The following is a 26,347-nucleotide window of genomic DNA, read 5'->3' as shown; positions in this document are numbered from 1 at the left end:
GTATTTTTGTTGATATTATTATTATTATTATTATTAATAATAATAATAATAATAATAATAATAATAATAATAATAATATTTCTGCATATTCTGAACTTTGAATGGGAGCAGCTGTAACACAAACAATATCCTCTCCGGGATAATAAAGTATTTCTGATTCTGATTTTATTGAGACAATTTAATATATTATTCAATTTGATTAACACATTCACAAAAAGAACAAAATACAGTTTTGGAGCAAAAGCAAGTCACTATATAACTGTGTTTGACTTGAAATAAAAAAGGTGCCAGTAGTCTGAAGCAGCTGCACAACATTTACCAGTATTTCAAGCAGATAATGGAGAATATTTGTTGTTGAAATAATGAAATACAGTGAATTTCCCTCCTGTAGGCCCCCAATCAGAGCCGGTGTCTGGTTATCATTCTGTAGGATACAAGTCTTTGTGTTGCCATTAAAAAAAAATTAACAAGGTTTCCACCCAGCAATAGTAATTTTGTCGTCCTGATGGGATAAGTGAAGCACAGAACAAACAGCAGTCAAATGCAAATGAAGAATGAAAGAAACAGACTGTATGACATAGACAATTGTATAGGTTATGTAAACGTACAGTCATTTTCTCCATGTTATATTACATTGTCCTAACATGAGAATGTCTAAATTCAGTGTACGGATAACAGAATGAAAAATAATTCCCTTTTTACAGAGAGAATGTTTTTGGTCAATCCATCTTTCTTTCTCCGTCTTTCTCTACATTATGTTGGCTTCAGATGAGCCAGGCTTCAGTGTCTGAAGTGTAACAATGCGTTTAATTGATTTTCTGAACCAGGGGTAGAAAAAGGCATAGATCAAAGGGTTTAGACTGGAGTTTAAATACATCAGCCAAATTACACTATCTACAGAAGACGCTTCTAATGAGGTGTTCTCAGCTGCAACATTGAAACAGTAATATGGAGATGAGCACAGAAGAAACACAACTACAACAACACCAAGAGTCCTGGCTGCTTTTATCTCTGATTTCTTAGCAGTTATTGTCCTTGAATGCTGGAGTGTGACAGCTGCATTACGAGCGCGCATGGCACGAGCATGAGACACAGCCACCATAAACACTCTCATATACAGAACTATGATGATGCTAAAGGGGCCAACAAAGGTCACAACAAAGTCAAAAGCTACTTCAACATCATTAATTACAATTACGCACTCTCCGTAGCAGGAGCTATATCTGCCTGGTTGTTTCCAGAAATCCCTCAGTAACCAACTGTTGTGGAAAGCAGAAAATATCCAACACAGACAAATGCAGAGTTGAACTCTTTTCAGAGTGACTTTGGTGGAGTAAAACATGGGTTCACAGATAGCAACATAGCGGTCAACTGATATGAGCACCATGTTTCCTACTGAAACGCTTATAATAAGGCAAGCTACAAAATTAATCACAACACATATAAAGTCACCCAGGATCCAACATCCTTGGAAGAGCAGGATTTCCACTGGCATCTGCAGGAAACCTACAATGAAGTCTGAGACAGCCAGAGAGAGGACGAGGAGGTTGGTGGTGGTGTGGAGCTGCCTGAAATGGGAAAATATCAACACTGAACACACTGTTACATGCAGAAGGTATAGAAATATGTTGTTGCTGTTAGCAGTTATGATACTAGAAGTATGAACTGTTCAGTATTTTGCAGACAGAAAATAATCTGCAAATTTACATCTACATTTTTCCTAGCTATCTCAAAATCAGCATCATAGTTACCATTAGCTTTTTAAGTAACAATGATACATACACCATGTAGCAATGTACAACAAAACAAAAAAATAAGAAGAAGAAAAGGCAAATACTGACAAAATGTTTTCAACAAAGACATAACTAACATTATGCTGTCTAGCTGTAATCTGTAATCCAAAAACATTTTATAGGCCATTCAGAAAAGTTTATCTCTGCCTAAAGTGGTAGATAGAGATGATAACCAGCAGATTAAGAACTACAGTTAGCAGAGTGATGCAGGACAGCAGATTGGATGTGAGAGTTGCCTCCAAGTGAGAGCGGTTCCTCTTCCTGCAGGAGGTGTTGAGTTGGGGAAGGCAGAGTTCATCTTCTTTCATGGCCTTCTTTATCAGAGAGAGAGAGAGGGAGAGAGAGGAAGCTGCAAAATTCTGGCAGCTCTCTGATCAGAGCTCTTTGTCATAAGTCTAATTTATATCTATCTTTCCTCCCCTCCCATATGCAAATTCAATGTATTCAAAAGGCCAGAGACAATTATGTCATTCTCTAGCTCCCAATACTTCTGAACATAGTCAGGCACAGTAAAATATAAAAGAAATAAAATATGAAAAGCAAACAAAGAGACAAAGTGACCACATACTGCCTTTCTGGCCTCATACTCTTACCACAGTACAACTAAAGGTGTCACTACATACAGTCATCAACTGATTGGAATGCAGCATATGAAAACAGCAGTATGCTCCTTAGATATTAGTTTGTGTCACGAAATGAGAGTTACGTATGTAGCTAAGGTTCTATGAATTCTGGATGACCGCCAGAGAAGGTATGTAATACCTGGATATGCATCTCACGCATGCACAGGACGTCGAGACATAGTACCAACAAAGTCACGTGTGACCTGGGTGAAGCAAGCAACTTGATATAGGGACCTGGTACCCAGCAGTCGTCTCCTACAGAATCTTCTCGTCAAGACTCCAAGTGAAGGTGAACTCTGGGAGTCATCCAGAATTCATAGAGACATTATGCAATACAAATGAAGCCTCTTAAAACTTCCCGTTCCTCCATAATGGGTCCATGTTCAGACATGGAAGAGTCCGAGACTGGAATGAGATCCCCCGCGATGACGTAGTGAACGAGGGGCCGAATTTTAAATGCCCCTAAGCGCCATGTGTGGAAACCAGTTGCTATGGTTTATCTATCCACCAGGAGGAGCTTCCAGGATGGAAGCTGAAGCATTACCTCAGCATGAAATCAGCTGTTCTTACTGTATCAAAGGTATACAGTATTTGCGTGTGTGAGAGAATGTGATTCCCACACAGAGCATATTTAATGATTATTAGGCTACCATATCATGACGTCATTTTTATTACGCTTCAGCTTTTTGTTTTTCAACAGTACTGCATGAAAGTGAAAGTAATATGGCTGGGGAATTAATGATTTAACAGAAAGCGTGCAGACCTTGTCTGAGCAGCTGACTGCGATAACAGTATGTGCGGTGATACTGGGACAAACTATTGTAGTGTAAGATACGTTTTCTTCTTTGTTATTGTAGTTATATAAACGTAATTTCTCATGCTTTTAGATAACTGCTAGACCACGTGATCAGGTACGCGTGAAAATCTGAGAGCAAACTTTTTTTGCCACAACGAAAATGTTATTTTTGAAAGGCTAAAGGCCAACAAACATGGATTGAAGCAGAATATTTCGTACGGTAAAAACATGTTGTGGATTTTTGAATTTATTACATCAATTAACATTTATTACATACATTTATATTTTGACTTTTGGACTTTTCAAATGCTCTGAAATGATTAGAAATGTTTGGATTACACGAGTCACAAGCAATCCTATGCAAAACAACACAAAGACAAAAACATTTGCTCATTTTTTTCCATATTTCTGCAAATGTGGAAGACACGTTCGAGGATTTTTGGTGAAGCAATGATTACATCTAGTCCTTTTTGAGTCCGCCATGAATGCTCCAGAGATCATGAGATTTCCCAAACTGAATAAATACTGCACATATAAACACAAAACTGCTTAGCTAGCTCGAAGAATATTTTCCACGGAGAGATTTAGGTAGGCTACTACATATCTGCAGACTTCATGTGAAGTAACTTCATAGGGTTAAACATTCCACAAGCTGAAATGTATGGAAAACATATTGATGTAATCCTAAGTGCTGTATTGTAGGTAACTGGACTTGTTTCAGTTTCTTGAAGATGTTTCACCTCTCATCCAAGAGGCTTCTTTAGTTGTAACTAACTGGAGGAGTCGTTAGGGCCACTTGTGTAATGACTCTGAAACTCAGAGCTCACGTGTCCTTAACAATGGCGGAATGGCTCCTGTCGACCCAACACGTGCCTTTAACCACATTGTGGTTTGGACAGAGCTGAACTCTGAGGTTCTGAATTTGGTGTACTTGCTACCGCAACACAAGTGTGAACAATGAAACTCAAAGGTCACACATGTCATTAAAGACTCTGTTTCAGTGTGTGTTTAATCATTTTCAAGTGGCAAAACAAAGTTTACTCTCAGATTTATGCACGCACCTGACAACGTGGTCTAACTGTAATCTAACAGCATGAGAAATTACATTTATATAACTACAATAATAAACAAGAAAAAAAAAGTTTTCGGCTCTCATGCTATAATAGTTTGTCCCGTTGTTGTTAAGTCATTAATTCCCCAGCCATATTACTTTGGTGTTGAAAAAGGCAAAGACTGCCAAACTGATAGGCTAATTGACGTGAAAAGCCTAAAGCCTCTTGGGAAGAACAGAGGGGTTGGGCCACATAGTGACCCCAGACCATCAGAATTCCAACGCAAGCAGTCCCTGGCAACTGACAGGGCATGCAGATCACCAACCCTCTTATCAGATGCAATAGCATGGAGAAAAGCATTTTTACCAGACAGCCATGTGAGGTTAGCCTGTTCAAGTGGCTCAATAAAAATATATTATAAAAGTCTTTCCTTGCAAAAAGATAAGTATACAGTATGCAAATATTACACATTATGCATACAGTTCTAAATAATGTTCATGAATTATCAGCTATATCCTTTGCCAACCATGATCAATCACATTAATTTAAGCCTACACATTTGTGAGTAGTAGGACAATATCCCCCATATTTTACTACCTGAATGAAACAATTCCAAACAATATCTAGACAGTACAACTATAATGGTTTTAAAGAAAAATGAGGCCTCTCCACACTGACGTGGGGGCCTTGGATGAAACCATGTTTCCAGCTTTTCAGTCATGATTCGGAAGTGTCAAAAATCTCAATGTTCTGCTCACTATAGAATAAACTACTAGGCGTCTATCAAATTGGATGTAATGACTTAATGAACAAGTCAGCAATTTCAGACACAGAAACTTGGTACATTGTGTCAGTTCAGGACAAGCAGCACCATTTCATTCATGCTTCATCATCAGTGGCTCAATCATATCAGCCGATGAGCAACCAGAAAATATTTCCTTATCTTTTGAATGTTTTGGTGTTCTCCTGCGGCCATCGTGAATTTCATATATTATTATTAATTCCAAACAGACATCCAGTAATATTTGACTTCCCTCAGTATGTTTCTCGCCACTGTTCAGTATAATACTTTTCCTCTGGTAACTATTTATTTATATTATATAATGTATTTATATATAAAACAGTTCTTTCAGTATAAATTTCAGTATATAAAATAAAACATGACCACATGTTATGTCAAATACAATATCATGATAATTTGAAAAATATGGTTCTGTTCTTTTGATGAAGTCTATGAAACCAAAGTAAGCTAGGTTTTGTTTTTCAAACAGAAAATACACAATCATTTAATTAATTAATGCATGCTTTTTTCACATTGGATATTCTGTTTAAACATGAATATGTTTATGCTTAAATGATTATTACTGAAGTGTCTTAATCACAAGCCACATGAACTAGTGAGGTTTCACACATGAATGTCAGTGTTTATCTCTGTATGTATGTCCATGAGGAAATCTGACTAGAAGAGTGCAACATTGATCAACAGTTTAATGTATATATTCATACACAGTATACAATTAAAGAACATCAACAATTTTTCATGATTTGCTCAAGAAGAGCACAATTAATTATCATTCCTCTCCCATTAAAAAACATTAGTTTGAAAGCCCTTACATGTCATCATAGTATTATAGCATCACGTGAGCCAGGCTTCAGTACCTTAAGTGTCAGAATGTGTCGAATAGATTTTCTGAACCAGGGGTAGAAAAAGGCATATATGACAGGGTTCAAACAGGAGTTAAAATGTGCCAGCCAAATTTCAAAGGGTACAGATGAAGCATCGACTGATGTATCTTCACCTACCAGACTGGGGTAATAGTATGGACAGAAACACAACAAAAACACAACTAGGACAATACCAAGAGTCCTTGCCGCTTTCATCTCTGTTTTCTTCACAGTTACTGTCCCTGAATGTTGGGCTGTAGCTGCAATATGAGACCGCATGGCACGTGCCTGAGACACAGCCACCACAAATACTCTCATATACAGAATTATGATGATGGAAATGGGTATAATAAAGGTGAAAATAAGGTCAATAATCCCTGCTATGTAATTGATTACAACCACACACTCTCCAAAACAGGAGTTGGATTTTCCGGGTTTTTCCAAGTGATCATGTAAAAGGAGAATCCTGAAGAGAACAGAACAAACCCAACTCAAACAAACACAGATTTGTGCTCTTATTTTAGTGACTTTGGTGGGGTAATGCAGAGGCTCACATATAGCTATATAGCGGTCAATTGATATGAGCACCATGTTGGCTACTGAGGCAGAGGTAATGATATAGTCCACAACATAATACATAGTGCACAGAATGTCACCAAGAAACCAGCAGGACTCTATGTAGATGATTTCAACTGGCATCAGCACAAGGCCCACAAGGAGGTCAGAGACAGCCAGAGAGAGGAGGAGGAGGTTGGTAGGGGTATGGAGCTGCCTGGAGAGGGAGAATATCATCACTTTACATATTTTAGCCACAAAGTCATAACAAATGATTTAATTTGTTCTTTAAATGTAGTAATGCAGCAACATGTCTAAATGAAAAGAGGCAATGGCAATAAAAGACATTACACACTGTAAATTATCATCAAACAGACACAAAATAGCTGTGAGACGGCAGAGACAGTATAGTGTGTCATAACTATATCAGAATAAAACAATTTCTAGTAAATAGTCAAGTTATTATATTTATGAAAACACTTTAGATGATTATATCTGCCTGAAGTGGGAGATGGAGATGATGACCAGCAGGTTTAGAGACACGGTGATCAGAGAAATGGAGGAAAGAAGAACATAAATGAGCATGGCTTCAGTGCGAGGATGTGTAGGTTTCTCGCAGGATGAGTTTAGCTGTGGAAAGCAGAGTTCTGTTCCATCCAATGACTCCATCACCAAAGAGGAGAAGTTCTGCCGAGTTCTGGCAGCTCTCTGTCCAAAACACCGTCACACAGCTCTTTTATAACTATTGTCCCTGTGCCTTCTTCACACTACAGCTCGTGTTTTCTCACAGTTCACATAGCGACTGATGTCCCTCCTCCCTCACATCATGCTTTTTCTGTCTACACTTGTTTTTATGCCTCCATGCCGTCAATAGCTGTGGCTAGAGGTATTATGTTTTGGGGTTGTCCATACATGCATAACATTCTTGTGTAGGCGCTATCTCAAGAGGGCCTCAGGGAATATCTTCAAATTTGTTCACTTAAACTGGTGGATGAACTGATCAGATATTGGTGGTCGAAGGTCACTGTGAGCTCACAAAACACATTTTTGACCATTACTCAACAATTCATATAATGATTATGACAACATTTTACACAGATATCTCATAGTGATGATACATTATATTCAAAAGGTCAAAGGTCAACTTCACAATGACATCATGATATTAGGCAAAACATGTTCTAGTTATCAATTAATGCCACAGCTCAAGAACAGCAACTTGACTATTGTGGGGTCATATATTTGTAGTGTTTTAGTATTGTAGTGTAATTGTATCTGTGCGCTTAGTGTATTTTTTCAGCATATTTTGCACTTTTTCCCCCGTATTGTCTTTTTTGTACCTTAACAGCAAAGAAAAGATACCACCATGACGGCCTAAAGGCTGTAAAACAGAGAAAGAGCCAGATAGTCTGCCACAACCACTTACCAGCTTTCCCCCCAGAAGAAACCCTGGTGTCCACCTCTGTCCTCTTAAAGAATACACATGTGTATTAAGGTTAAATAAAAGTAATCTTATTGATATTTATTTACTCTTGTCTCTATTTACATATATGGTATTGACGTAATCCAAATGTAGCAGAAAGTAATCAAATTTTTACAGATTATGTTACGCATTTTCCCAGACTGGCTAATGATTTTGTCAACAAAGGGGGAAGGTCTGACCAATTATCGCCAGTGAGATCGCAGTTGCATTGCGAACAGGAACATTTTTCAAACTAAGTCGAGGGACGAAAGTGTCGACGAGTTTGCTAGCCTACTTATTGTATTCGTTGGGTAATAGCTGAAAATTGATAGCTGTAATGCGATCAATTTTGTCACAATTAATTCTTTGTCACGTCATTTGTCTTTGCTAACTAACTTCATAATTAGCTGCTTTCACACTGCGTTACTAGTGTGGCTTAATTAGTAGTGAGTATCCTGTCTCATCAATAGACAGGTAACAGTCAAACTTCTTCCGACTTCATCTTTATTCTCATCTCCCAGGCCTTCCTCAAGTAACTGAATAATCTATGTTACATGATTCATCAAGCCCGGATCTACCATATGGGCAACCTGGGCAGTTGCCCAGGGGCCCTTGAGCCAAGAGGGGCACTTTGCGATTGGGTATATATTAGGGGTGGAGCCGAACCCGAATACGGTATTCGGAAAGGCACAAATAATGTTTTTTTTACAAATACTTATTTCGAACAAATACTTTAAAAAAAATATTTGTATTCGGGAACAAGAAAAACATCATATCAAAAGGCTACGTTTCCTCATGAGACCGCAGTACATGCCCGGATGAGCGAGTGAGTGACGTTCAGGAGTCGGGGGCGGGTGGGTCGAAACACCGCTGTTCCGACCCCCCCCCCCCCGCGCGCAGCTGTCCATGGTGCTGCTGAACCAGGTGACGTTGTTTACACTCTGCGTTGTGGCTTGTCTGTGAAACGCGCGCTGCTCAGGGACTGGGCAGATCTGTCCCACTTGCTTTGTCCCTCACTCCGTTGGGAGATCTTCCACAGAGTAAAAGAAATACACATTGTTTCTTTCCCCCGTTCCGCTCGAGCGTGGCTGAACGCGGCTTGAGCCCACTTCACGGGCGCGAGGCTGCTGCAGCCGGCGACCCTGCTGACAGCAGACCGGGGGAGAAAAGTTTACTAAAAAGACCAGGTAGAGGCCAGAAGCATAATGACCGTTAGCTATAGGCTACTATGTCATATTATTTACAGATCAAGTTTAGTTCTTGGAATTCTGTGCATTAGAAAGAACAGTTCTTTTAAGTATTATTTGTTTTTATTCTGTCTGTTCAACGTCCTCCAACAAGGACGGGTGGTGGTGGGGTTCATAATGTTCACAATGATATTTTATTAGTTGTTGGTTTAACCATGGATGAGGTAATGGCTGTTATGTTATTTTCTTTTCAATGACATTCCTTGTTACATGTTCATTGCTGGATTTATGGAAAAACATCAACCAATATTGCATATCCATAGTTATTATAATGGATAATTAAAGAATACTTACACTATAATGAAAATTAGAAGTGTAACTCAAAAAAATACATATTTTTACGCCTATTTTGAATTTTACTCGAATACAAATACAAATACAAATACTTTTCCCCCCTCAACAAATACAAATACAAATATCGGCTGCTCTGCACACCCCTAGTATATATATTTTTTTTTCCCTCATGACTCAATCTAAACGCAAGCCACGGCGGCTGGCACTTCTCCTACATCCCCTGAACACAGCACTCAGTGCTCCTGCCCAACTTCACCTACTATCCAATCAGAATAAAATAAAAGTTGTTTACAATAAATGAGGTCTCATGATTGTCTGTTCTTTATGTCATTTTGATGGTTTCACAGGTAGTGATTGGCAGCCAATCACAATGCACTGTTGATTGGCTAAAAATAAATCGGGGCAGGACCGATCAACATTACCGATCCGAGATCAGTTTTTCAACTAACGAATTACACAGTGTGTGTTTGTAACCGATCCGTGATCAGATATGTTGCATGTTCGAGTAGAGCAGGGAAAATAATTTTAAACCAGCATTAACAGAAAATGGAGAGCAGCAATAAGCCGAGTGGGGCCGCCAAGCGAAAGAAAAAAAAGGAAAAGGAGGGAAAAGAAGCGGCAGCCAAAAAAAAGGGACCGCTAATAAGCAGCTTTTTCAAAAAAGCTCGGAATAATGAAGAGGAAGTTAAGTTAGCTTTGAAGCATCGACTGACAACAGTGAGCCTCAGCTAACGGTAGCTAGCTCCGACGAAATAGACAGAGACACGGCAGCACAACCACAGCAAACAGAGGGAGAGCAAGGTGCCAGTTCTGGCTCCGTGGCAGGGGCAAGTGCCATCATCCCTGAAGACCCTGCGCTATGGGGATCCATAACAGAGAGCGCTCGGGAGGAAATTTTGTGCAAAGGACTTGCAGCCTTTCTGCATCGGGCGTGAAAGTATCCCGCTTCCTGCCGCAGGGGGGAGAAGACGGAAACGCACGGTCTCTGACCAACGATGCTCTGACCCGACACCTCCACAATGGAGAATGTGTACCACGAAAATGGATCATTTATTCATATATATATAAATCTACTGCTTTGCATGTAAAGCTTTCTCAACACACCACGGCGCAATGGGCGCATTTATTGGGTTTAGCGATGCATACAGGGACATAAATGGCCACTTTGGTGTCCTGTTTGACATGGTCTGTGATGACACTGATCTTCACAAAAGGGCCAGTGCTCTCTCATCTTCATATCCAGGTGACTTGGATACTGCCTTAGCTGATGAGCTGATCCAGTTCAGGTCTTTTGTCAGCACTGAGCAAGATAAGACTCCAAGATAAGTTTTTTTTTTTTTTTTCTTTATTTGAAATGGGACAATGCACATTGATATACATCGATATTAAATACCGTTGTAAATGTGCCGGATTGTAGCAAGGCTGCTAATTTGCATCCGTAGTCCCTGGTGAATAAATACAAGAGATACAGAAAATAGGGGATTACAAATAAATAGATAAAATACAGATAGAAAGGACAAAACATATTCACAATATATTATGCAGTCAGAAGGTTGTCGAGGCTGAGACAGGATGTAACAATGTAAAGATAGGATGTAACAGAACGGAATGTTCATAAGTCCAACTAGTGGTCGCACGTTTGATTTGATTTGAGCCACTGTTTTAGTTTTCCTTTAAAAAAAGGGTATGTGGGGCATTCTCTTATGAAGAGGGGAAGACTGTTCCAAATCCCCCCCCCCCCCCCCCATAACAGACAATACGTTCCTACCAAAGGTTGTGAGTTTGTGGGGTATCTCGCAGTCTCCTTGCTCACAGGCTCTGGTGCTCATACCTCCTTGAGTCCTTCTCTTAATAAAGTCATTCAGTGGTGGTGGAGCAAGTCCATGAAGGCTCTTGTATATTGAGCAGGCATATCTAAAAGTTTTAAAATTATAGAAGCTTAGGAAATTCTGGTTTTTAAGGGTTTTGCATATGTGGGAAGAGAAGGGTTTTTTATCCAACGTCTTCAGGGCTTTTTTATAGACAGATTCTATTGGTTTGAGTGCTGTTGTAGAAACCAGTGACCAGCTTGTTAAACAGTAATCAATGTGTGAAAGGATCATACAGTGTAAAAACATCAGAGCTGCACTGGTTGTTAGTGAGTTCCTGATTTGTCTGAAGTTTGCCAGGTTGAATTTGACAGAGTTGGAAACTTTTTTGATGTGTTTCTTGAAGGAGAATGTTGAGTCCAGGATGACTCCCAGGTATTTGAACTTGCTCACCAAAGTGAGCTCCTCCCCTCCTAGGAAGACACCAGAATTGACAATATTTGGCAGTCTTTTGGCAAAGATCAGACAGACACTTTTTTTAACATTTAGGGAAAGACATGAATCATTGAGCCAGGCGTGGATATGAGTCATTGCTGTCGTGAGTATTTGTAGCGGGGGTGAAAATGACCGCGTCATCCGCATACAGCTGTGCGTTGACATCCTTACATACATCAAAGAAGTCATTAATGTACATGGAGAACAGGATAGGTCCAAGTATGGATGCCTGGGGAACCCCGACTGCACAGTCCAAGTAAGGGGATTTGACACTGCTGACCACCACACACTGCTCTCTGTCTGCAAGATAAGATCTGAACCAGTTCAGGGCCTGTGTGGAGATGTTGAATTTAGACAGTTTCGTTAACAGTATCTGGTGGTTAACAGTGTCAAATGCCCTTTTGAGGTCTAGGAATACAGCTCCCACACAGGTGTTCCTGTCAAGGATACACTTGGTTTTTTCGATAAACATGGTTATGGCCGATTCTGTGGAGTGGTGAGCCCAAACCAAACCAAACCAAACTGCATCGGATGTAATGCTGTGTATCCGTTATTAAGATGTTCTATTAACTGTTTAGCCACCCATTTTTCTATTATTTTGGAGATGACGGGAAGAATGCTGATTGGTCTGTAATTGTGGATTTCAGATTTACTTCCAGATTTAAAGATTGGGTTGACCGTGCTCACCTTCCAGTTAATCGGGACAACAGAATGCCTGATAGACAGGTTTATCAGCTGCATGATGGGGCGAACCAGAGACTCTATGTTAAGTTTTAAAAAATTTGTGTCAAATCCGTAGTCATCCTTGGCATTAGATTTGTTAAGTGAGTGAGTAATTTTCGTTACCTCACTTTCAGAGATTTGAGTTATGTTAAAAACAGACTGATCGTAATTGACGGGATGAAAAGCACTGTCCGGAGTAGTGAACAGATTTGATATTTCTTGGACAGAATTAATAAAGAAAAAATTAAATTCTGTAGCCAAGGTGACAGGATTTTTCACTAATTGGTTTTTGATGTTTAGTTCCAGTCCTTTACTGTGCTGTTTGGTCTGATGGCCGGATAGGTTATTGATCTCTTTCCATGCTTTGTTTGAGTTTCCTTTTGCATTTTCAATTATATTTAAAAAGAAGTTTGCTTTAGCTTTTCGTAGTGCAGATGTTACTTTATTTCGTGCTGAAGTAAAATTTTGTCGGTCAGTGATTAAACCAGTTTTTAGTGAGGTTTTTAGTAGGAGATCTCAAACTTTTAACAGTGCAAGGCACTCGCTATTAAACCAGGGAAGTGAGCTGGATCGCCTGGTCCTAGAGCTCCCTGTCCTATAGAAGGATGACAGAACCTCCTTGATTTTTTGGGAGAAGGAGTCAGCACTGAAGTTGTGGTATGGGGGTTTCCGGGGCAGGTATGTGTGAGAATTTAGAAGGCGTTTTTTATTGAGTTTACGGGAGAAAAAAAACACATTATGATCAGATAGTCCTGTGAGAAGGTTGTGAGTCTTAGTGATTCTTTCCGGTTTATTTGAGAACAACAGGTCAATTCTAGTTTTAGAGTAGTTTGTTATCCTGGTTGGTTGGTCAATTAATTGTGTTAAGTTAAAGGAATCAGTAATTATCTTGAATTTTTTCCTGTCTTTCTTGTTATACCAATTTACATAAAAATCGCCAATCAAAATTATTTCCTTTTTGTGATTAAGTGATTTAAGTAAGGCCTTGAGCTGATCATAAAATCCTATGTTAGCTGAAGGTTTGCGGTACATGCAGATGACAGAAAATGACATTTTGGCAGAAAGGGAGATGTCTACCACAACACATTCTAGATCGATTTCTCTAGGTAAGTCTATCTGACAACATTTAAGAGTGCTTTTGACATACAGTAGGACCCCCCCACCTTTTCCATGGTCTCTATCGTTCCTAAAAGCTTGATAATCTGGCATTGTTATAGCCGCTTCAGGTGATGAGGAGGATAGCCAGGTTTCTGTGAGTCCCAGAAAGTCGATGTTTGACTTTCTCAGTAGGTGTTCCAGTTGTTCTCGCTTGGGAACAATACTGCGGACATTTAAGTGACCACCAAGTAAACCCTTGGTTTTACATTTAGGGTCCCATATTGATCTTGCGTGGTTTAATGTTTGGAAGAGGTTAGAGGACCGGAACCTTTTCATCACTGGATTTATATGGCCTCCAGTGAGGCCCCTAGGCTTGAATTGCGTTTGAGTTTTGAGGGGCTTGTGATTGTAGTGCTTTTTCATAGCAGGGTTTCGCTTTCTTTTAGTAGGGGGAGGAATTGGCAATGATGTTGAGGTCGAGGGCCCTCCCTTGCAGTAGGGGGAGCTTGTGCAGTGGGTGACCTGAGATGGGGCTAGAGAGGAAGGAGGAGGAGGGGGGATTGGGGGTGTGTTTGTGGAGTGTAAACAGTCAGTCACATGGCGAAGATTGTACAGCGTGCTGAATGTTAGCAGCTAGCATTTTTGAGCCGAGGATATTTGGGTGGAGACCGTCTCTTTTGAAGAAAGAACATCGCTCCCAAAACAGATTAAAATTGTCGATAAAGCCTACGTCGTTAGCCCTGCATGCCGACTGGAGCCAGTTGTTTAGGCTGAGAATTCTGCTAAAACGACCGGCACCACGACTCAGAGTGGGAATGGGCCTGGAAATGAAGACCGATCTGTCACATTGTTTTAAAAAGTTAAGAAGGTGGATGAAATCAACTTTGGTCAATTCCGAATGATGGCAGGCCGTGTCGTTTGTTCCCACGTGAACGATAATTCTCTCAATGAAGGAAGGGAGAGATGGTATCAGCTCCTGGAGCTTTCCGAGGATGACGGGGGCTGTGGCACCAGGGAGACAGTGAGTGGCTGCGTTGAAGAAACGAACATTTCTGATTATGGAGTCCCCGACTATCAGTGAAGTAGGGGAGAAAAGCGGACGAGGGGATGGAGACTGAGTGCGAGCAGGAGGAGGAGGGGGGGGTTCCGTTGAGAGTGTGCCCTCACTGGTTCCGATACCGGGACCGGAGGCCTGATTTTGGGGTGCGGGGTGAGGTGCACGAACCCCGGTCGCAAGGGAGGGAGACGAGGTGTGGGACAGTGCTCAGCAAGAGAGACATATGGCTCGGGCCATATGGAGGCGGCGACAAGGGGGCATCACGTATCGGAGAGGACTGGGGGGAGCGACAGTTGGTGAGTGGGGGGAAATCCTGCTCCTCCAGGATGGAGAATGCATTGGTCAGCTGGAGGGCCTGCGGAGGATGGAGGCGGGACAGTAGCTTCCCACCGTGTTTACCTCTGCGGGCCGCAGTCCATGGCTCCTTCTGGCTGGGTGTGGAGCTAGCAGGGGCTTTGGGCTTTGCTCCCAGTTGGATCCAGTGGTTTGGGTGCTGGGCGGCAGAAAGATCCAGGCAGGGGACAGTCGAGTCCATTTCACCGGCAATTGAGGAGGTGACAGCGGGGCCTATGGTGACCAGGGAGTCGAGGAGGCGTTCATCGTCCTTGATTTGGTGGAGGATGGATATTCTCCCTTCCATCTCTGAGATTTTCTGGGTCAGGCGGTGGCAGCTGTCACATTCGGATGGTAAGGTGAGTGGAGGCATTTCTTTTTTTGGGCCAGTGGTGGTTGCTGAGGGAAAGAACAAATTGTGGCCAGTAAAAGGAATAGCAACAAGGGTGAAGTAGTTGTCTTGTTTGAGTGAGCAGGCAGCAGGAAGAAGGTACGGGGCGAGACTTACTCGCTAGGGCTCCTCAACGGGAGCCCACAGTGGAGGAGTAGAGTAGTTATGGTGCAGACAGGGGATCCAACAGTGAGACGGGACTTACCGATACAGGCCCAAGACTGGGCCTGTTGAGGTGGGTCAGCCTTCGGTAACAGGTTTGGTCACTTCCCAGGTTGTGGTGGTGAAGATGGAGATGGAGGCAGCTTGAGGTAGCGATGTTGTTAGCTGCTAGTCTCCGTTGGCTTGTTAGTTAGCTTGTAGGCTAAAAACAGGCCGGTTACTCCGCTTCACTCTGGTGTCCAGATGCCCGATGGCTAAAATCCTTCATCCGGTTAAAATGTTTAGTTAAAAACCACCTAGATCTTAAAGGTCAGGCGTAAAATAGTGGCTTTTGAGTGGATAAAAGGTAGTTTTTTGAGAGGGCTTCTGGTGAACCGCATGTGTCAGCACCGGCTCTCCCCCGAGAAACCAGGGTTTAGGATAGCCAACTGCTATATTTCTAGCAGTTACTTTTATAGAGTGGCGTCCTTTGTGGCACTCAGGCTCTTTCTCACACTTCCTGTATCCAATTGTGAAGGTGAGAGGACATTTTCAAAACTGAAACAAATAAAAAATGAACTCAGGACAACCATGGGTCAGAAGAGGCTGACATCACTGTCCTTGATGGCCATTGAGTCGGACCTGGTGAGGGAGCTGGACTTTGAGGACTTGATCTCGGAGTTTGCAATGAAAAAGTCAAGAAAGAAGAACTTCTGAAGGTAAGAACTATGTTATTGGTGTATTTGGTTGGCTAGATCACACAATACACAATATAAACACCATGTACATCACCAAAAACTAAACCTAAATATCACACACATTGGAAGAGGGGTCTGTATAACAGTTTACAGTGGGAGTTTGTTGAGTGCACTGATTGCAGAGGGGACGAAGCTCTTGCTGAATTGAGCAGAGTCCTGTACAGTATGTGCATCCTGATGGCAGCAGTGTGAAGTGTGGGTTGAGGGGGTGATCCAGGTCATTTGTTATTGTCTGTGCAAGGTGTGTGATAACTCTGTGATTGAGCTCTGGAAGCTTTGGTGTGGGATGGTTTGTGATTTTGGATTCATTCATTCATTTTATCATTGTCACTTGTATTTTTTAGTGAGATGGTAATATTTGGTTTACTGAACTGGACAGAAATTAGCTCCGTCCTCAGCTGGACCGGTCATTCAGCTCTGGACCAATAGGTGTTTAATTTGACATGCTCACATAATTGAAGTCGGCTGTAGCACACTGTGTGTGTGTCTGTGTGTCTGTGTGTCTGTGTGTGTGTATGTGTGTGTGTGTGTGTGTGTGTGTAGTCAGCGTGTCTGGTGGTGGCTCGAGTTGCCTGGGTGTAAATGTGGCCTCCTTAAGGGTGTGGATGTTGGTTGGGGGGAGGCCCTCTGTTTTTGTCCAAATGCCTGGCTGTGCAGCACCTCAGTGCTGGAGCAGAGGGTCTGGGCCTATCAAAAAGCCCTTTTTCTACTTTTTTAAAAGACCCAAGCAGATGCTGGAAACATGTGACAGCAATAAAGTGGGCAAGGGCAGGTGGACACGAATTATGGAAGCCTACTAAGGAGTCAAGGCTCTGTGAGGTAAGTTGGTATGCTCAAACTCAAAGAATATTAAATATTTATATGAAAAGTCATTAATAATTAGTATCACCACACTCAGCCACCATCCCCTCTAAAAATGGATCACTCCTCAAGTAACAGTTCACCAAGAAAGTTAGATTTCTCTCTGATGTGGTTACATAATTACTCAAGAAAAATTACCTTGGCATACATGAGTAATGAATACAACAATGGTGGGTAATTTATTGAAAATATTTACAGTAGGTGTACCCTAAAAACAAAATAACTTTTTCAAAAATTCCACCATGTTACTGTTTTTTATAATGTTTAATCCATGATCCCCAGCATGCCCCAACAAGAGGCAATACCCCAAATTAGTCCTGTGAAGGAAGACAAAGATTGTGTGATTGAGCAGCTCACAGCTGAATTAGATCTCAAGGTATCCCTCACGCTAAGATTCCACTGGATGCATGTCCACTGCATTCTGGCTTCGGTACAGTTTTTCTCCGTCATCCGTTGTCCGGCAACCCCCACCAGCTGTGTTATTTTGAGTCCGCCACGGCGCAGGACTGCCGAACAGCTGGAGTTACGAGACCGAGGAGTTCCCAGGATTACTACATAATCATCCGCGCCCGCAGTTATGGGTATGTGTTATAAACACAACAATACAAAGTGTTCCTGACTGAAGGATTAGAAGAAGAGCTTGTATTCATCTCTTTTTTGAGGTTTTGTTCTGGCATCAACACAGAGTGTTTCACTTTGAAAAATAACTGGATGTAATGTTGTTGTTTCATGTCTGACTTCCTGTCTGCTCTGAGCGTCAATATAGCCAGATTGTCTGATGTTTCTAGGGGAAGCACGATAAGAAAAAGCCCTGCAGCCAGCTGACTTCTTCTTAACCCTGGGAACCGTCAGGAGCCCTGAATTTTGAGAGCGTAATGCACAAGGTGGAATATATGGTACACTGTAATGTGATCTGATATGTATGACGAGACAAGACCGTGTACAGATTTGTATGTCATCATACATTAGATTTGTATTTGGTCCTCCTCAGGTTCAGGTAGGTAGGGGGTCCAAGAGTGGTTTGACCAAGGGCCGGAAATGCTCTAAGACGAGTCTCTCCAGGGTCTTCATGATGTGGAGGTCAGTGCCACAGGTCTGTAGTCCTTGAAGCCACTGGGACGCGTCGTCAGGCAGGACATCTTCCACATCACAGGGACCCTCTGTAGATAAGAATATTTTTTCATTGTAGGTCCCAGTGCTGGCCATAGATCCTTCAACAACTTTGCCGGAAGGGGGTCCAGGACGCAGATAGTTGGTTTTGAGGTTGAGACTAGTTGAGACAATGGCTGCGTCCCAATACTCGCACTTCCCCTTAAAATCAGCCCTAGCCCTTGGTTTTGCGCGTTCTCGCGGAGGGCTAGGGTGTCCCAAACTTCAAGACGAGTAAGGGAAGTGCTGTTTAGCCCTTAAAATCCACATTTAATTTGAGGGGCCGTGCGATGCACACTTCAAATTAGGGGGAAGACTGATATAACTCATGATCGCAACTCACAACTGTTTCCATCATGTTTTGTTGCATAAACATTGTATATTCATGACATTTAATCAAATTTCACCGTTTCCATAAGGAATTTTAAAATCGATATCATGATACGAATGTGGGTTTACATCCACACGTTTCATTATTGTTTTGATTCCCAGCTCCCACGCAGTCAATCTATGCAAGAGAACAGCAGGAATAGTTTACTGCAAAAGAAATCCAAGAAATCATTTGCGTTAAAGGGTGCACAGTTCAAAGACTGGTTTTTGAGTAAGTTAAGTCACAGTGTCGAATAGAAATCTAGGGTTGTGTTTAATATTGTTTATTAGGCCAAAGAAATATGCTGTTTTAGCGCCATTAAGCACGCTTATAAGTAAGTACACTATCACGCCATGCAAGATAGAAAAATTACATTTTAGATTTTCGCCATGCACATTCCATTTTCCTGCAGGCCTGTTTGAGATCTCTGGGTTCATCAGTAAACCAGGGAGTAGATTTCTTTGGTCCTATTGTCTTGGTAGAGACAGGTGCCACAGAGTCAAGGACAGAAGCAAGTACTGAGTTAACTTCATTGGTGAATTTTCCCACAGGTTCTGCCACTATGATTGCCAGGCTAATATGACAAGAAGTAAAAACATTTGTGTCACTGGTACAAGGACAGGCTGATGACGCTTCAAATAGTAATAAGAAAATGGTCCAACACGGCAGAAGAGACAAAAGTGACATTCAGGGCTGACACATCTAATCTATGGGAAAAGATATAGAATGTTACCACTGGAATGAGTAGGTTCATGACCAAGCTGAATGAAGCCAGAAACATCAAGAAGTGCCAGAAAAGCTTTACTTAGATGGTCAGAAGGCTTATTTAAGTGGATATTGATATCCCCAATAATTAGGATGTTAAATAAATGAGTAACAAGATCCGCAATAAATTCACCAAATTCTTCTAAGAATTGGGATTAAGGTCCTGGAGGTCTGTAGATTACCACCAGGTGAAGGCCAGTTCCCTAGACAAGGCCATTACTACTTGATGAAGATGGTTTTAAAACAATGAAGTAAACTTAATATTCTGGTTGGAGGTTAAACTGAAAGTAGATTTATAGATTACAACAACACCTCTGTTTAGCGGCCTGAGCAAAATGGGTGTAGTTATGAAGGGAGGCCTCATTTAATGGCAGGAAAAAAAAATAGGTTTCAGCCATGTTTCACATAAGCCAATCATGACCAGCTTATGCTCAGTAATCAAATCATTAATCAGTAAGACTTTGGTGGACAGTGAGCTAATATTAATGAAGCCAAATTTGAGGGTTTTGGGCTCATTGGAGCTGCAATTTCCAGTGACAGGCTGTTCAGTGGAGCTCAATGTAGATAATTTATGAATTGGAACAAGGTACACCGATTCCAGTGGGATGAAGGCCGTCTGAGATAATCCCACTTCTGCGCATCCACTTTCCGTCATATCAAAAGTGTGTGTATATTTGGTTCAGCAACGGTTGCATCATGTTTTAATGTATTGAGGTTGCATCACAAAGGTTCAAGGGACATGATCTCATCCAAAAGTGTCTGTTTACCTTGACAAGTCATTTGTTTCTTCAGCAAAGGTTGCATCATGTTTTGTTATGCAGACAATAACATTGTGTTGGAGTTGTTTTTTGTTTTTCTTGCAGTGATCTCATGATGTGACACTAATGAAAGCAGGTGTGAAAACTTTTCTCGCCAGAGAGGTACACATTCATTAGGAAAAAATAATGGGCTACACACTGAGAGCTGTTCAGTTTCCAGAGACAAATTAACTGTAATCTGTGTGTGTGTGTGTGTGTGTGTGTGTGTGTGTGTGTGTGTGTGCGCGTGTGTGTGCATGTGTGCATGTGTGCGTGTGTGTGTGTGTGTGCAGCAGATTAGCTGGTGCACTTTGAGTCAACTACAGTATCCACACTAACACTGAAAATATATTAATTAATATGATCAGAAGTCTTGAGCCAAAAAGTAAGAGAGACTAAGTAATCCTAATCATTCAAATCAAGAACTTTGATAGTTGGAATGCAATTCCCACAAAGATAAAAATGAAGACTATAATAACAATGTATTCGGAAAAAAACTCACATTGAAATGAAAATATTTAATGAATGGATTATTTCACCATTTAACAGAAAATCTGGAAGAGTTACGTTGATCTTGTCACAGATGTCACGATCATAACAATATGGGACTCCATATGTTGCTTTGCTGCACTACTTTACATTCATAATTTCACCATATTTGCTTTTTTTTTTTTTTCTTTTAAATGAGCTGCTCCAAGCAATCCTTTTTTATTGGAGCCTCCTAACAATCCAAACCCAGCCACTATTTGGGGCGGTGTGGGTAACGTGTTATTAACAGCAATGTACTACTTTTAACATTAACAAATAAGGCATTATTAAAATAATTTTGGTAATACTTTTATATTTATGTTAAGTAACGTATTCCCACTCGACCTTGTCATTGATGATGTCATATACAGCAGAGGTGGGGACTGCAGTCACATGACTTGACTCAAGTTGGCCACAAGTCTCAAATTTTAGGACTCGAGGCTTGCTTGACTAACACTGATGAAAGGCTCGACTTGACTTTGACTTGGTATTCATGACTTGACCACTCAACTCTACGGCACATGTTAAAACAATTTGATAATTTTGTTTTGCAGGAGAAAAAATGAGATAGGTTTTTATTCATTAAAAACTACCATTATAGTCTATATCTAATGGCACAAATAGCCTAAAACAGTATAACTGGAAGCAAATACACAAAAGATACAATAGTTCTGCATGTGGCACATAAACTTCCAAGAGATCAGTCATCATATTTGATAGCTCCATAACATGACACCAAATAAAAATAGGCAAAAACAGAATAGAATTTGATATAGGTATTCTTTCTTTATCTCTGGACCTTGTAGTTTTCCTTCTAAAAAAAGGTTTTCATCAGTGTGGGATTACAATGTAATCCAAAATGTCATATTGAGCATTCATCATTGCCAAGTGGATGAGTCTCTCCTGCGTAATGGTGTTATGGAACCAGGTCTTCAGTCTGCATAGAGTTGAAAAAGAGTGTTCCAATGCCACAACAGAGAATGTGAGCAACAGGCAAAGTTTTATGAGCCTTTCCACCGCAGATGGCATACTTCAGGTTTGCAGCTGCAGGTCATAGAGGATGGACACCCCATTCACATCCACCTCTTTCCTCGTAAGCCACCTAGATAAAGGCCTGTTCTTTTTGTGAAGCGACTCCGATTGACCTCCTGGTCAAAACGCTGCTTCACCTCTGAGCAAACCAGGTTCACGGCCTCAAACACCTCCCTTTTCCACACACTTGGATACCCTATAATATGAAGCCATCCAAGCAAGCTACAATAAATGCATTGATTGTTTTGTAGGCAGGTTTATCACCTCTCCACATCCAAAATAGGGACTGGTATAAGGCCTTTCTCATTGCTGATTTGTTGATGATAACTGTTGGGACTGCGTATATCACTCATGAGATGCAGGACATTAAGAAAAAGTTAGGCAAGTTTGAGTGCCAGATCAGTCTTCAGAGGGTGAGTCAGAGTCAAAGGGTGATGCTGATGCTGCAACAACCCCAACACCACCCACAGGTATGGCAGTGACATGACATGAATGCTGGATTGCATTTATAATGAATATAATTTATGCATTAATGCTGTTTTTCACCAATAACTACTGAATTCATTGTCTTATGTGTGTGACTAATGAATCTTTGTCGTCTGATTTCAATATTATAACCAACAAAAACCTTAGAAACTTTGGCTTTGATGAAATGCTGTAGTTTTACAATCTGGTTTTTATCCTTTCATACAGGGAAAAGAACCACTCGAAGGAGAACCGGGGGAGAGAGTGAAAATGAGAAGCTTCTCCTCCAGGCCATGAAGAAGCCGCCTCCACCTACTCCACCTCCACTATAATAGGGTGATCTGGTGTTCTGAAAAGCCTGCTTCTCTCACTGCTTAAAGATCGCCTCCCCAGCATCTCACACACACACACACACACACACACACTGTCATGCCACTGTCAAGTTATTGAAAGTTACTTTTAAAAAAAACAAACAAAAAAAAACTAATCCATGTGTCCATCCACATCATTTCATTTATTTTCAAAAAATACATTCAAGGAGAAAAGAAAAAGTGCCTTACTTTATATTATAGGATAAATATTTTAGTCATATTAGAAGGATGGAGTTTGCTGTATATGATCATGATCATGACATTTCACCTCTCATCCAGGACGCTTCGTCAAGTTTGAATTGAAGAGGCAATAAAACATTTTCACATGTCGTTTAAGAGGCTCCTTTAGGTCTGAACTGAACTGAAAAGTGAAACTGTGAAATTTGTTCTTTTTACTTTCCTGTTGGCAAAATGCACATTAACCTACAGTAGCTCACTCTAACCATATTCCTACGCTAAACTTTCCTGTGTACCTGACCACATACTACTGACCTTTACAATTAACCTACAATGCTTGAATAAGAAAAAGATGTTTTTGTCCAAAAAGATCCATCATAAACTTAGTTAAAATTTATGTTGACAATGTCTCGAAAGCATAACGTTTCTGATATCAATGATAACAGGTAGCCCCATTTTACATTTATGTATATTGCTGTGAAATGTAAAATACCTGCTTCATAAAGTCTGCTTTTATTGTTTTTGTGCTGTGATGCTGTGTAGACGTGCTGAATTAAGGGTACATTACCTCAAGATGTGACATACCACAGTGGATGAAGAAAAAAGCAGACTCTGTGTTCTATGATATGAATATGAATTGATGACCTGCCTGCCCACACAGCATATAGTAAAATTACAGGTAGATTGCTCACTAGAAGTGACCAAAAGCGGAGTTGGCAAGGATACCGCCATCACTCGTTCTTCCAAGGCCCCAAACATCAATCACTCAGAAACAATACTGGGCATCAACAACTGCAGGGAAAAGTAATGAGTATGTTCCCTTTTAGTTAAAGAACTAGGATCCAGTATTGGCAGGGGCTATGACAACATCATGCTTGCCATCCAGTGCTCCACAGCAGAGAGGAAAATTCCACCGCTCTCCAAACTTCTCTGCAGTTCACTCCTCTGAGGTGGGCACAGCCATGAACACCACAAGGCAGTCCCAAATGGCAGTGGCAAAATCAGGGACAATCCCGGGGACAGTGGAGACCCCAACACAGACGCTGTTAGCGGTGGTCCTGAATGAGTCACAAGCACCTGCAGCATAGACAACATTTAATAACAGTTATGTGGAGATATAGCAGGTGCTGGTCTATACTGTAAATAGTCCGTTGTTATTGGCAGAAGTATTTTATTAATATGGCTGCAGTGCTATAGTCATCAATGATTCACATTTTAAAGTTAAATGTATAGAATTTTGAAGTTACACTGTATTTGGTTCCTCTCATTCTCGAAGTTGTGATAAAGGTGTAAATGGTAACAATCTTATACCAATAACTACTCTCTGTTCCTCAAAAGCTTACTGTAAGCTAAGACCAGGTTCAGATCATAGGTCTGTCCCGGTAGCTCTGGAGTCTCAAGTGGACTTTATCAAATAAAAAGGCTTGGGGGTTATTCACATGAATGTCCATTGTCTGGTATCAAAATTACCATAGACTCCCAGCCCTTCACTATTGTGGAGGACAAAGGGTTCAGAAAGCTTGTTAGAGCTTTGAACCCTACCTATGTTCTCCCCACCAGGCAGGTGCGTATGTGAGCACATGAAGCATTTTTCCCCATTTCCCCATATTTGCCATTCCAGAGTGTTCCCTTTTTTCCTTTAGGCTTTGAAAGCTATGGTGGAGGACAGATATAAGGAATTCAAGGAGAAAGCCAAAGTCATTGTGTCGAAGGCATCTGCAGTTAGTTTAACATCAGATATGTGGTCGTCTATCAACACTCATGCGTATCTGGCTGTGATATGCCATTTTATAGCACCTCTTTGCATTCAGTTGTTTTAGGGTTTTAGGGGTGCTGCATTTCCCTGAGGCACATACTGCTGAAAGTTTGACAAAAGTAAAAACAGAGTGGCAGAGTTGGGTATTACACACAAAGTTACTTGCCTTGTGACTGATGGCACAGCAAATGTGGATGCTTGTGCCAAGGAGCTTAGTTTGCATCACACAAATTGTGTGGCGCATACTTTAAATTTACTCATTCAAAAGGCTCTTGACCAAAACACTGCGTTGTCTGACATCCGGGCAAAATCTAGGAAGATAGTGGGCTATTTCAAGAGCAGCACCACTGCAAAGGTGAGTTCCTTTATTTCACTGCAATATTCTAAATGACACTGTTTTGTTTAAGTTTAAGAGGCTGACACAGGTGCAGGAGCAAATGGGCCCGGCTGGCACTGAAGCTAATTCAAGAGGTGGATACACACTGGAAGAAGCATCTACCATATGCTAGGGTGACCAAACGTCCTGTTTTCCCAGGACATGTCCTGTTTTCACGTCCTGTCCTGGCCGTCCCAGGAGTTTTTTATAAAGTGGTGAAATGTCCTGGTTTTCATTGGGCCATTAAATTGACGCTGCATGTGACGTAATCCCTGAGAGGCTGCTACATTTACACTCACAACGAGCGAGCAGACAGCCATCGCATTCCTGCCTGCATCATCATGCCGAAGCGTAAATGCACATTTAACGATGAGCTACAAAAGAAATTCCCCACTTACCGTCCCGGTAGGGACAAGTGGGAGGCTTTGTGCACCGTGTGCAAACCCGGTTCATATGTTTCAGTGTCCAATGGGGGTGCCAGAGACCTCAAAGCCCACATGGACACCGAAAAACATAAAAAGAAAAGTGTGCGAGGTGAGTGTAGTAGTTGGATTACTAATATAGCAGAGGTATTTTTCAGTTATTTATTATTATTTATTTTTCTAATACAGGAGACATTATTTCTATCATTATTTCATTCGTTGTTTTTTAAAACTTATAATAAAACATGTTGAGTAACCTCTGAGAAGCATGTCTGAATGTAAGTCTTTGGTTATAGATAGTATTTTGTTTGTAATATATACATTTTCTATCCATACAGAGGAGGCATACTTTAAATGTATGTTAATTTTAAGGCATCTGAGTAAATTTTGAGTATCATATCTCGTTGCTGGGCCGAGTGTCCTGGTTTTTGGTAATCAAAATATGGTCACCCTACCATTTGCTCCAATGTGTTTATGACCTCAGGGAACCTGTAGGAGCAGCTTTGGGAGGCCTACGCACTGACATTGCCTCACTCTCATCAGAACAGTATGAAATTATCGCAGAATGTCTAAAAGTGCTGTCCCCATTTAATGATGCCACAGTTGAGCTGTCAGAGGAGAACAGAGTGTCTGGATCAAAAGTCATTTCCCTTTTATCAATGCTACACCACGCACTGGAGGAGGAGGAAATTGGAATTGTCCAACCTCCAGAGAGCGCAGCAATGGCTGAGAGTCTGAGGAGAAAGTTAAAGCGTAACTCTCGCCAAAATACAACCTAAGCTTTTTTAGTGAATGTACCCCAGTCCGACGAAAATGCCACTTTTAAAATATACCGTATTTTAGTTTTCGGGTCAAAATCATTTTCAATTGCGTGCTAGGGGCAGCTGTATGGTAGCATCAAAATCGCTATTTTTAAAACACTAAGAAGACACTAAGACACTAAGAACACTAAGAAGACACAACATGAAACTTTGCTCTTGGTATCAC

The 26,347-nt window shown here is 41.1% G+C and overlaps 2 protein-coding genes across 2 annotated transcripts; both read right to left on the bottom strand.

The window, feature by feature from the left end:
- Positions 1–748: 748 nt before the first annotated feature.
- On the bottom strand, positions 749–2,101 carry LOC311262935 (trace amine-associated receptor 13c-like; the record flags this gene model as incomplete). Its single annotated transcript, XM_084362685.1, has 2 exons — positions 749–1,568; positions 1,941–2,101. The coding sequence occupies 2 exons, from the start codon at positions 2,099–2,101 to the stop codon at positions 749–751; spliced, it is 981 nt and encodes a 326-aa protein (XP_084218811.1).
- A 3,783-nt stretch (positions 2,102–5,884) lies between these two features.
- On the bottom strand, positions 5,885–7,153 carry LOC311262934 (trace amine-associated receptor 13c-like; the record flags this gene model as incomplete). Its single annotated transcript, XM_084362684.1, has 2 exons — positions 5,885–6,701; positions 6,984–7,153. 2 exons carry the CDS (start codon positions 7,151–7,153, stop codon positions 5,885–5,887), a joined length of 987 nt encoding a protein of 328 aa, XP_084218810.1.
- Positions 7,154–26,347: the final 19,194 nt, after the last annotated feature.

This window comes from Pagrus pagrus (assembly GCF_965226575.1).
Source record: "Pagrus pagrus genome assembly, chromosome: 9".
Lineage (NCBI taxonomy): Eukaryota > Metazoa > Chordata > Actinopteri > Spariformes > Sparidae > Pagrus > Pagrus pagrus.
Note: the sequence above shows the minus strand (reverse complement) of the source record. Positions and strands in the feature narration are given on the sequence as shown.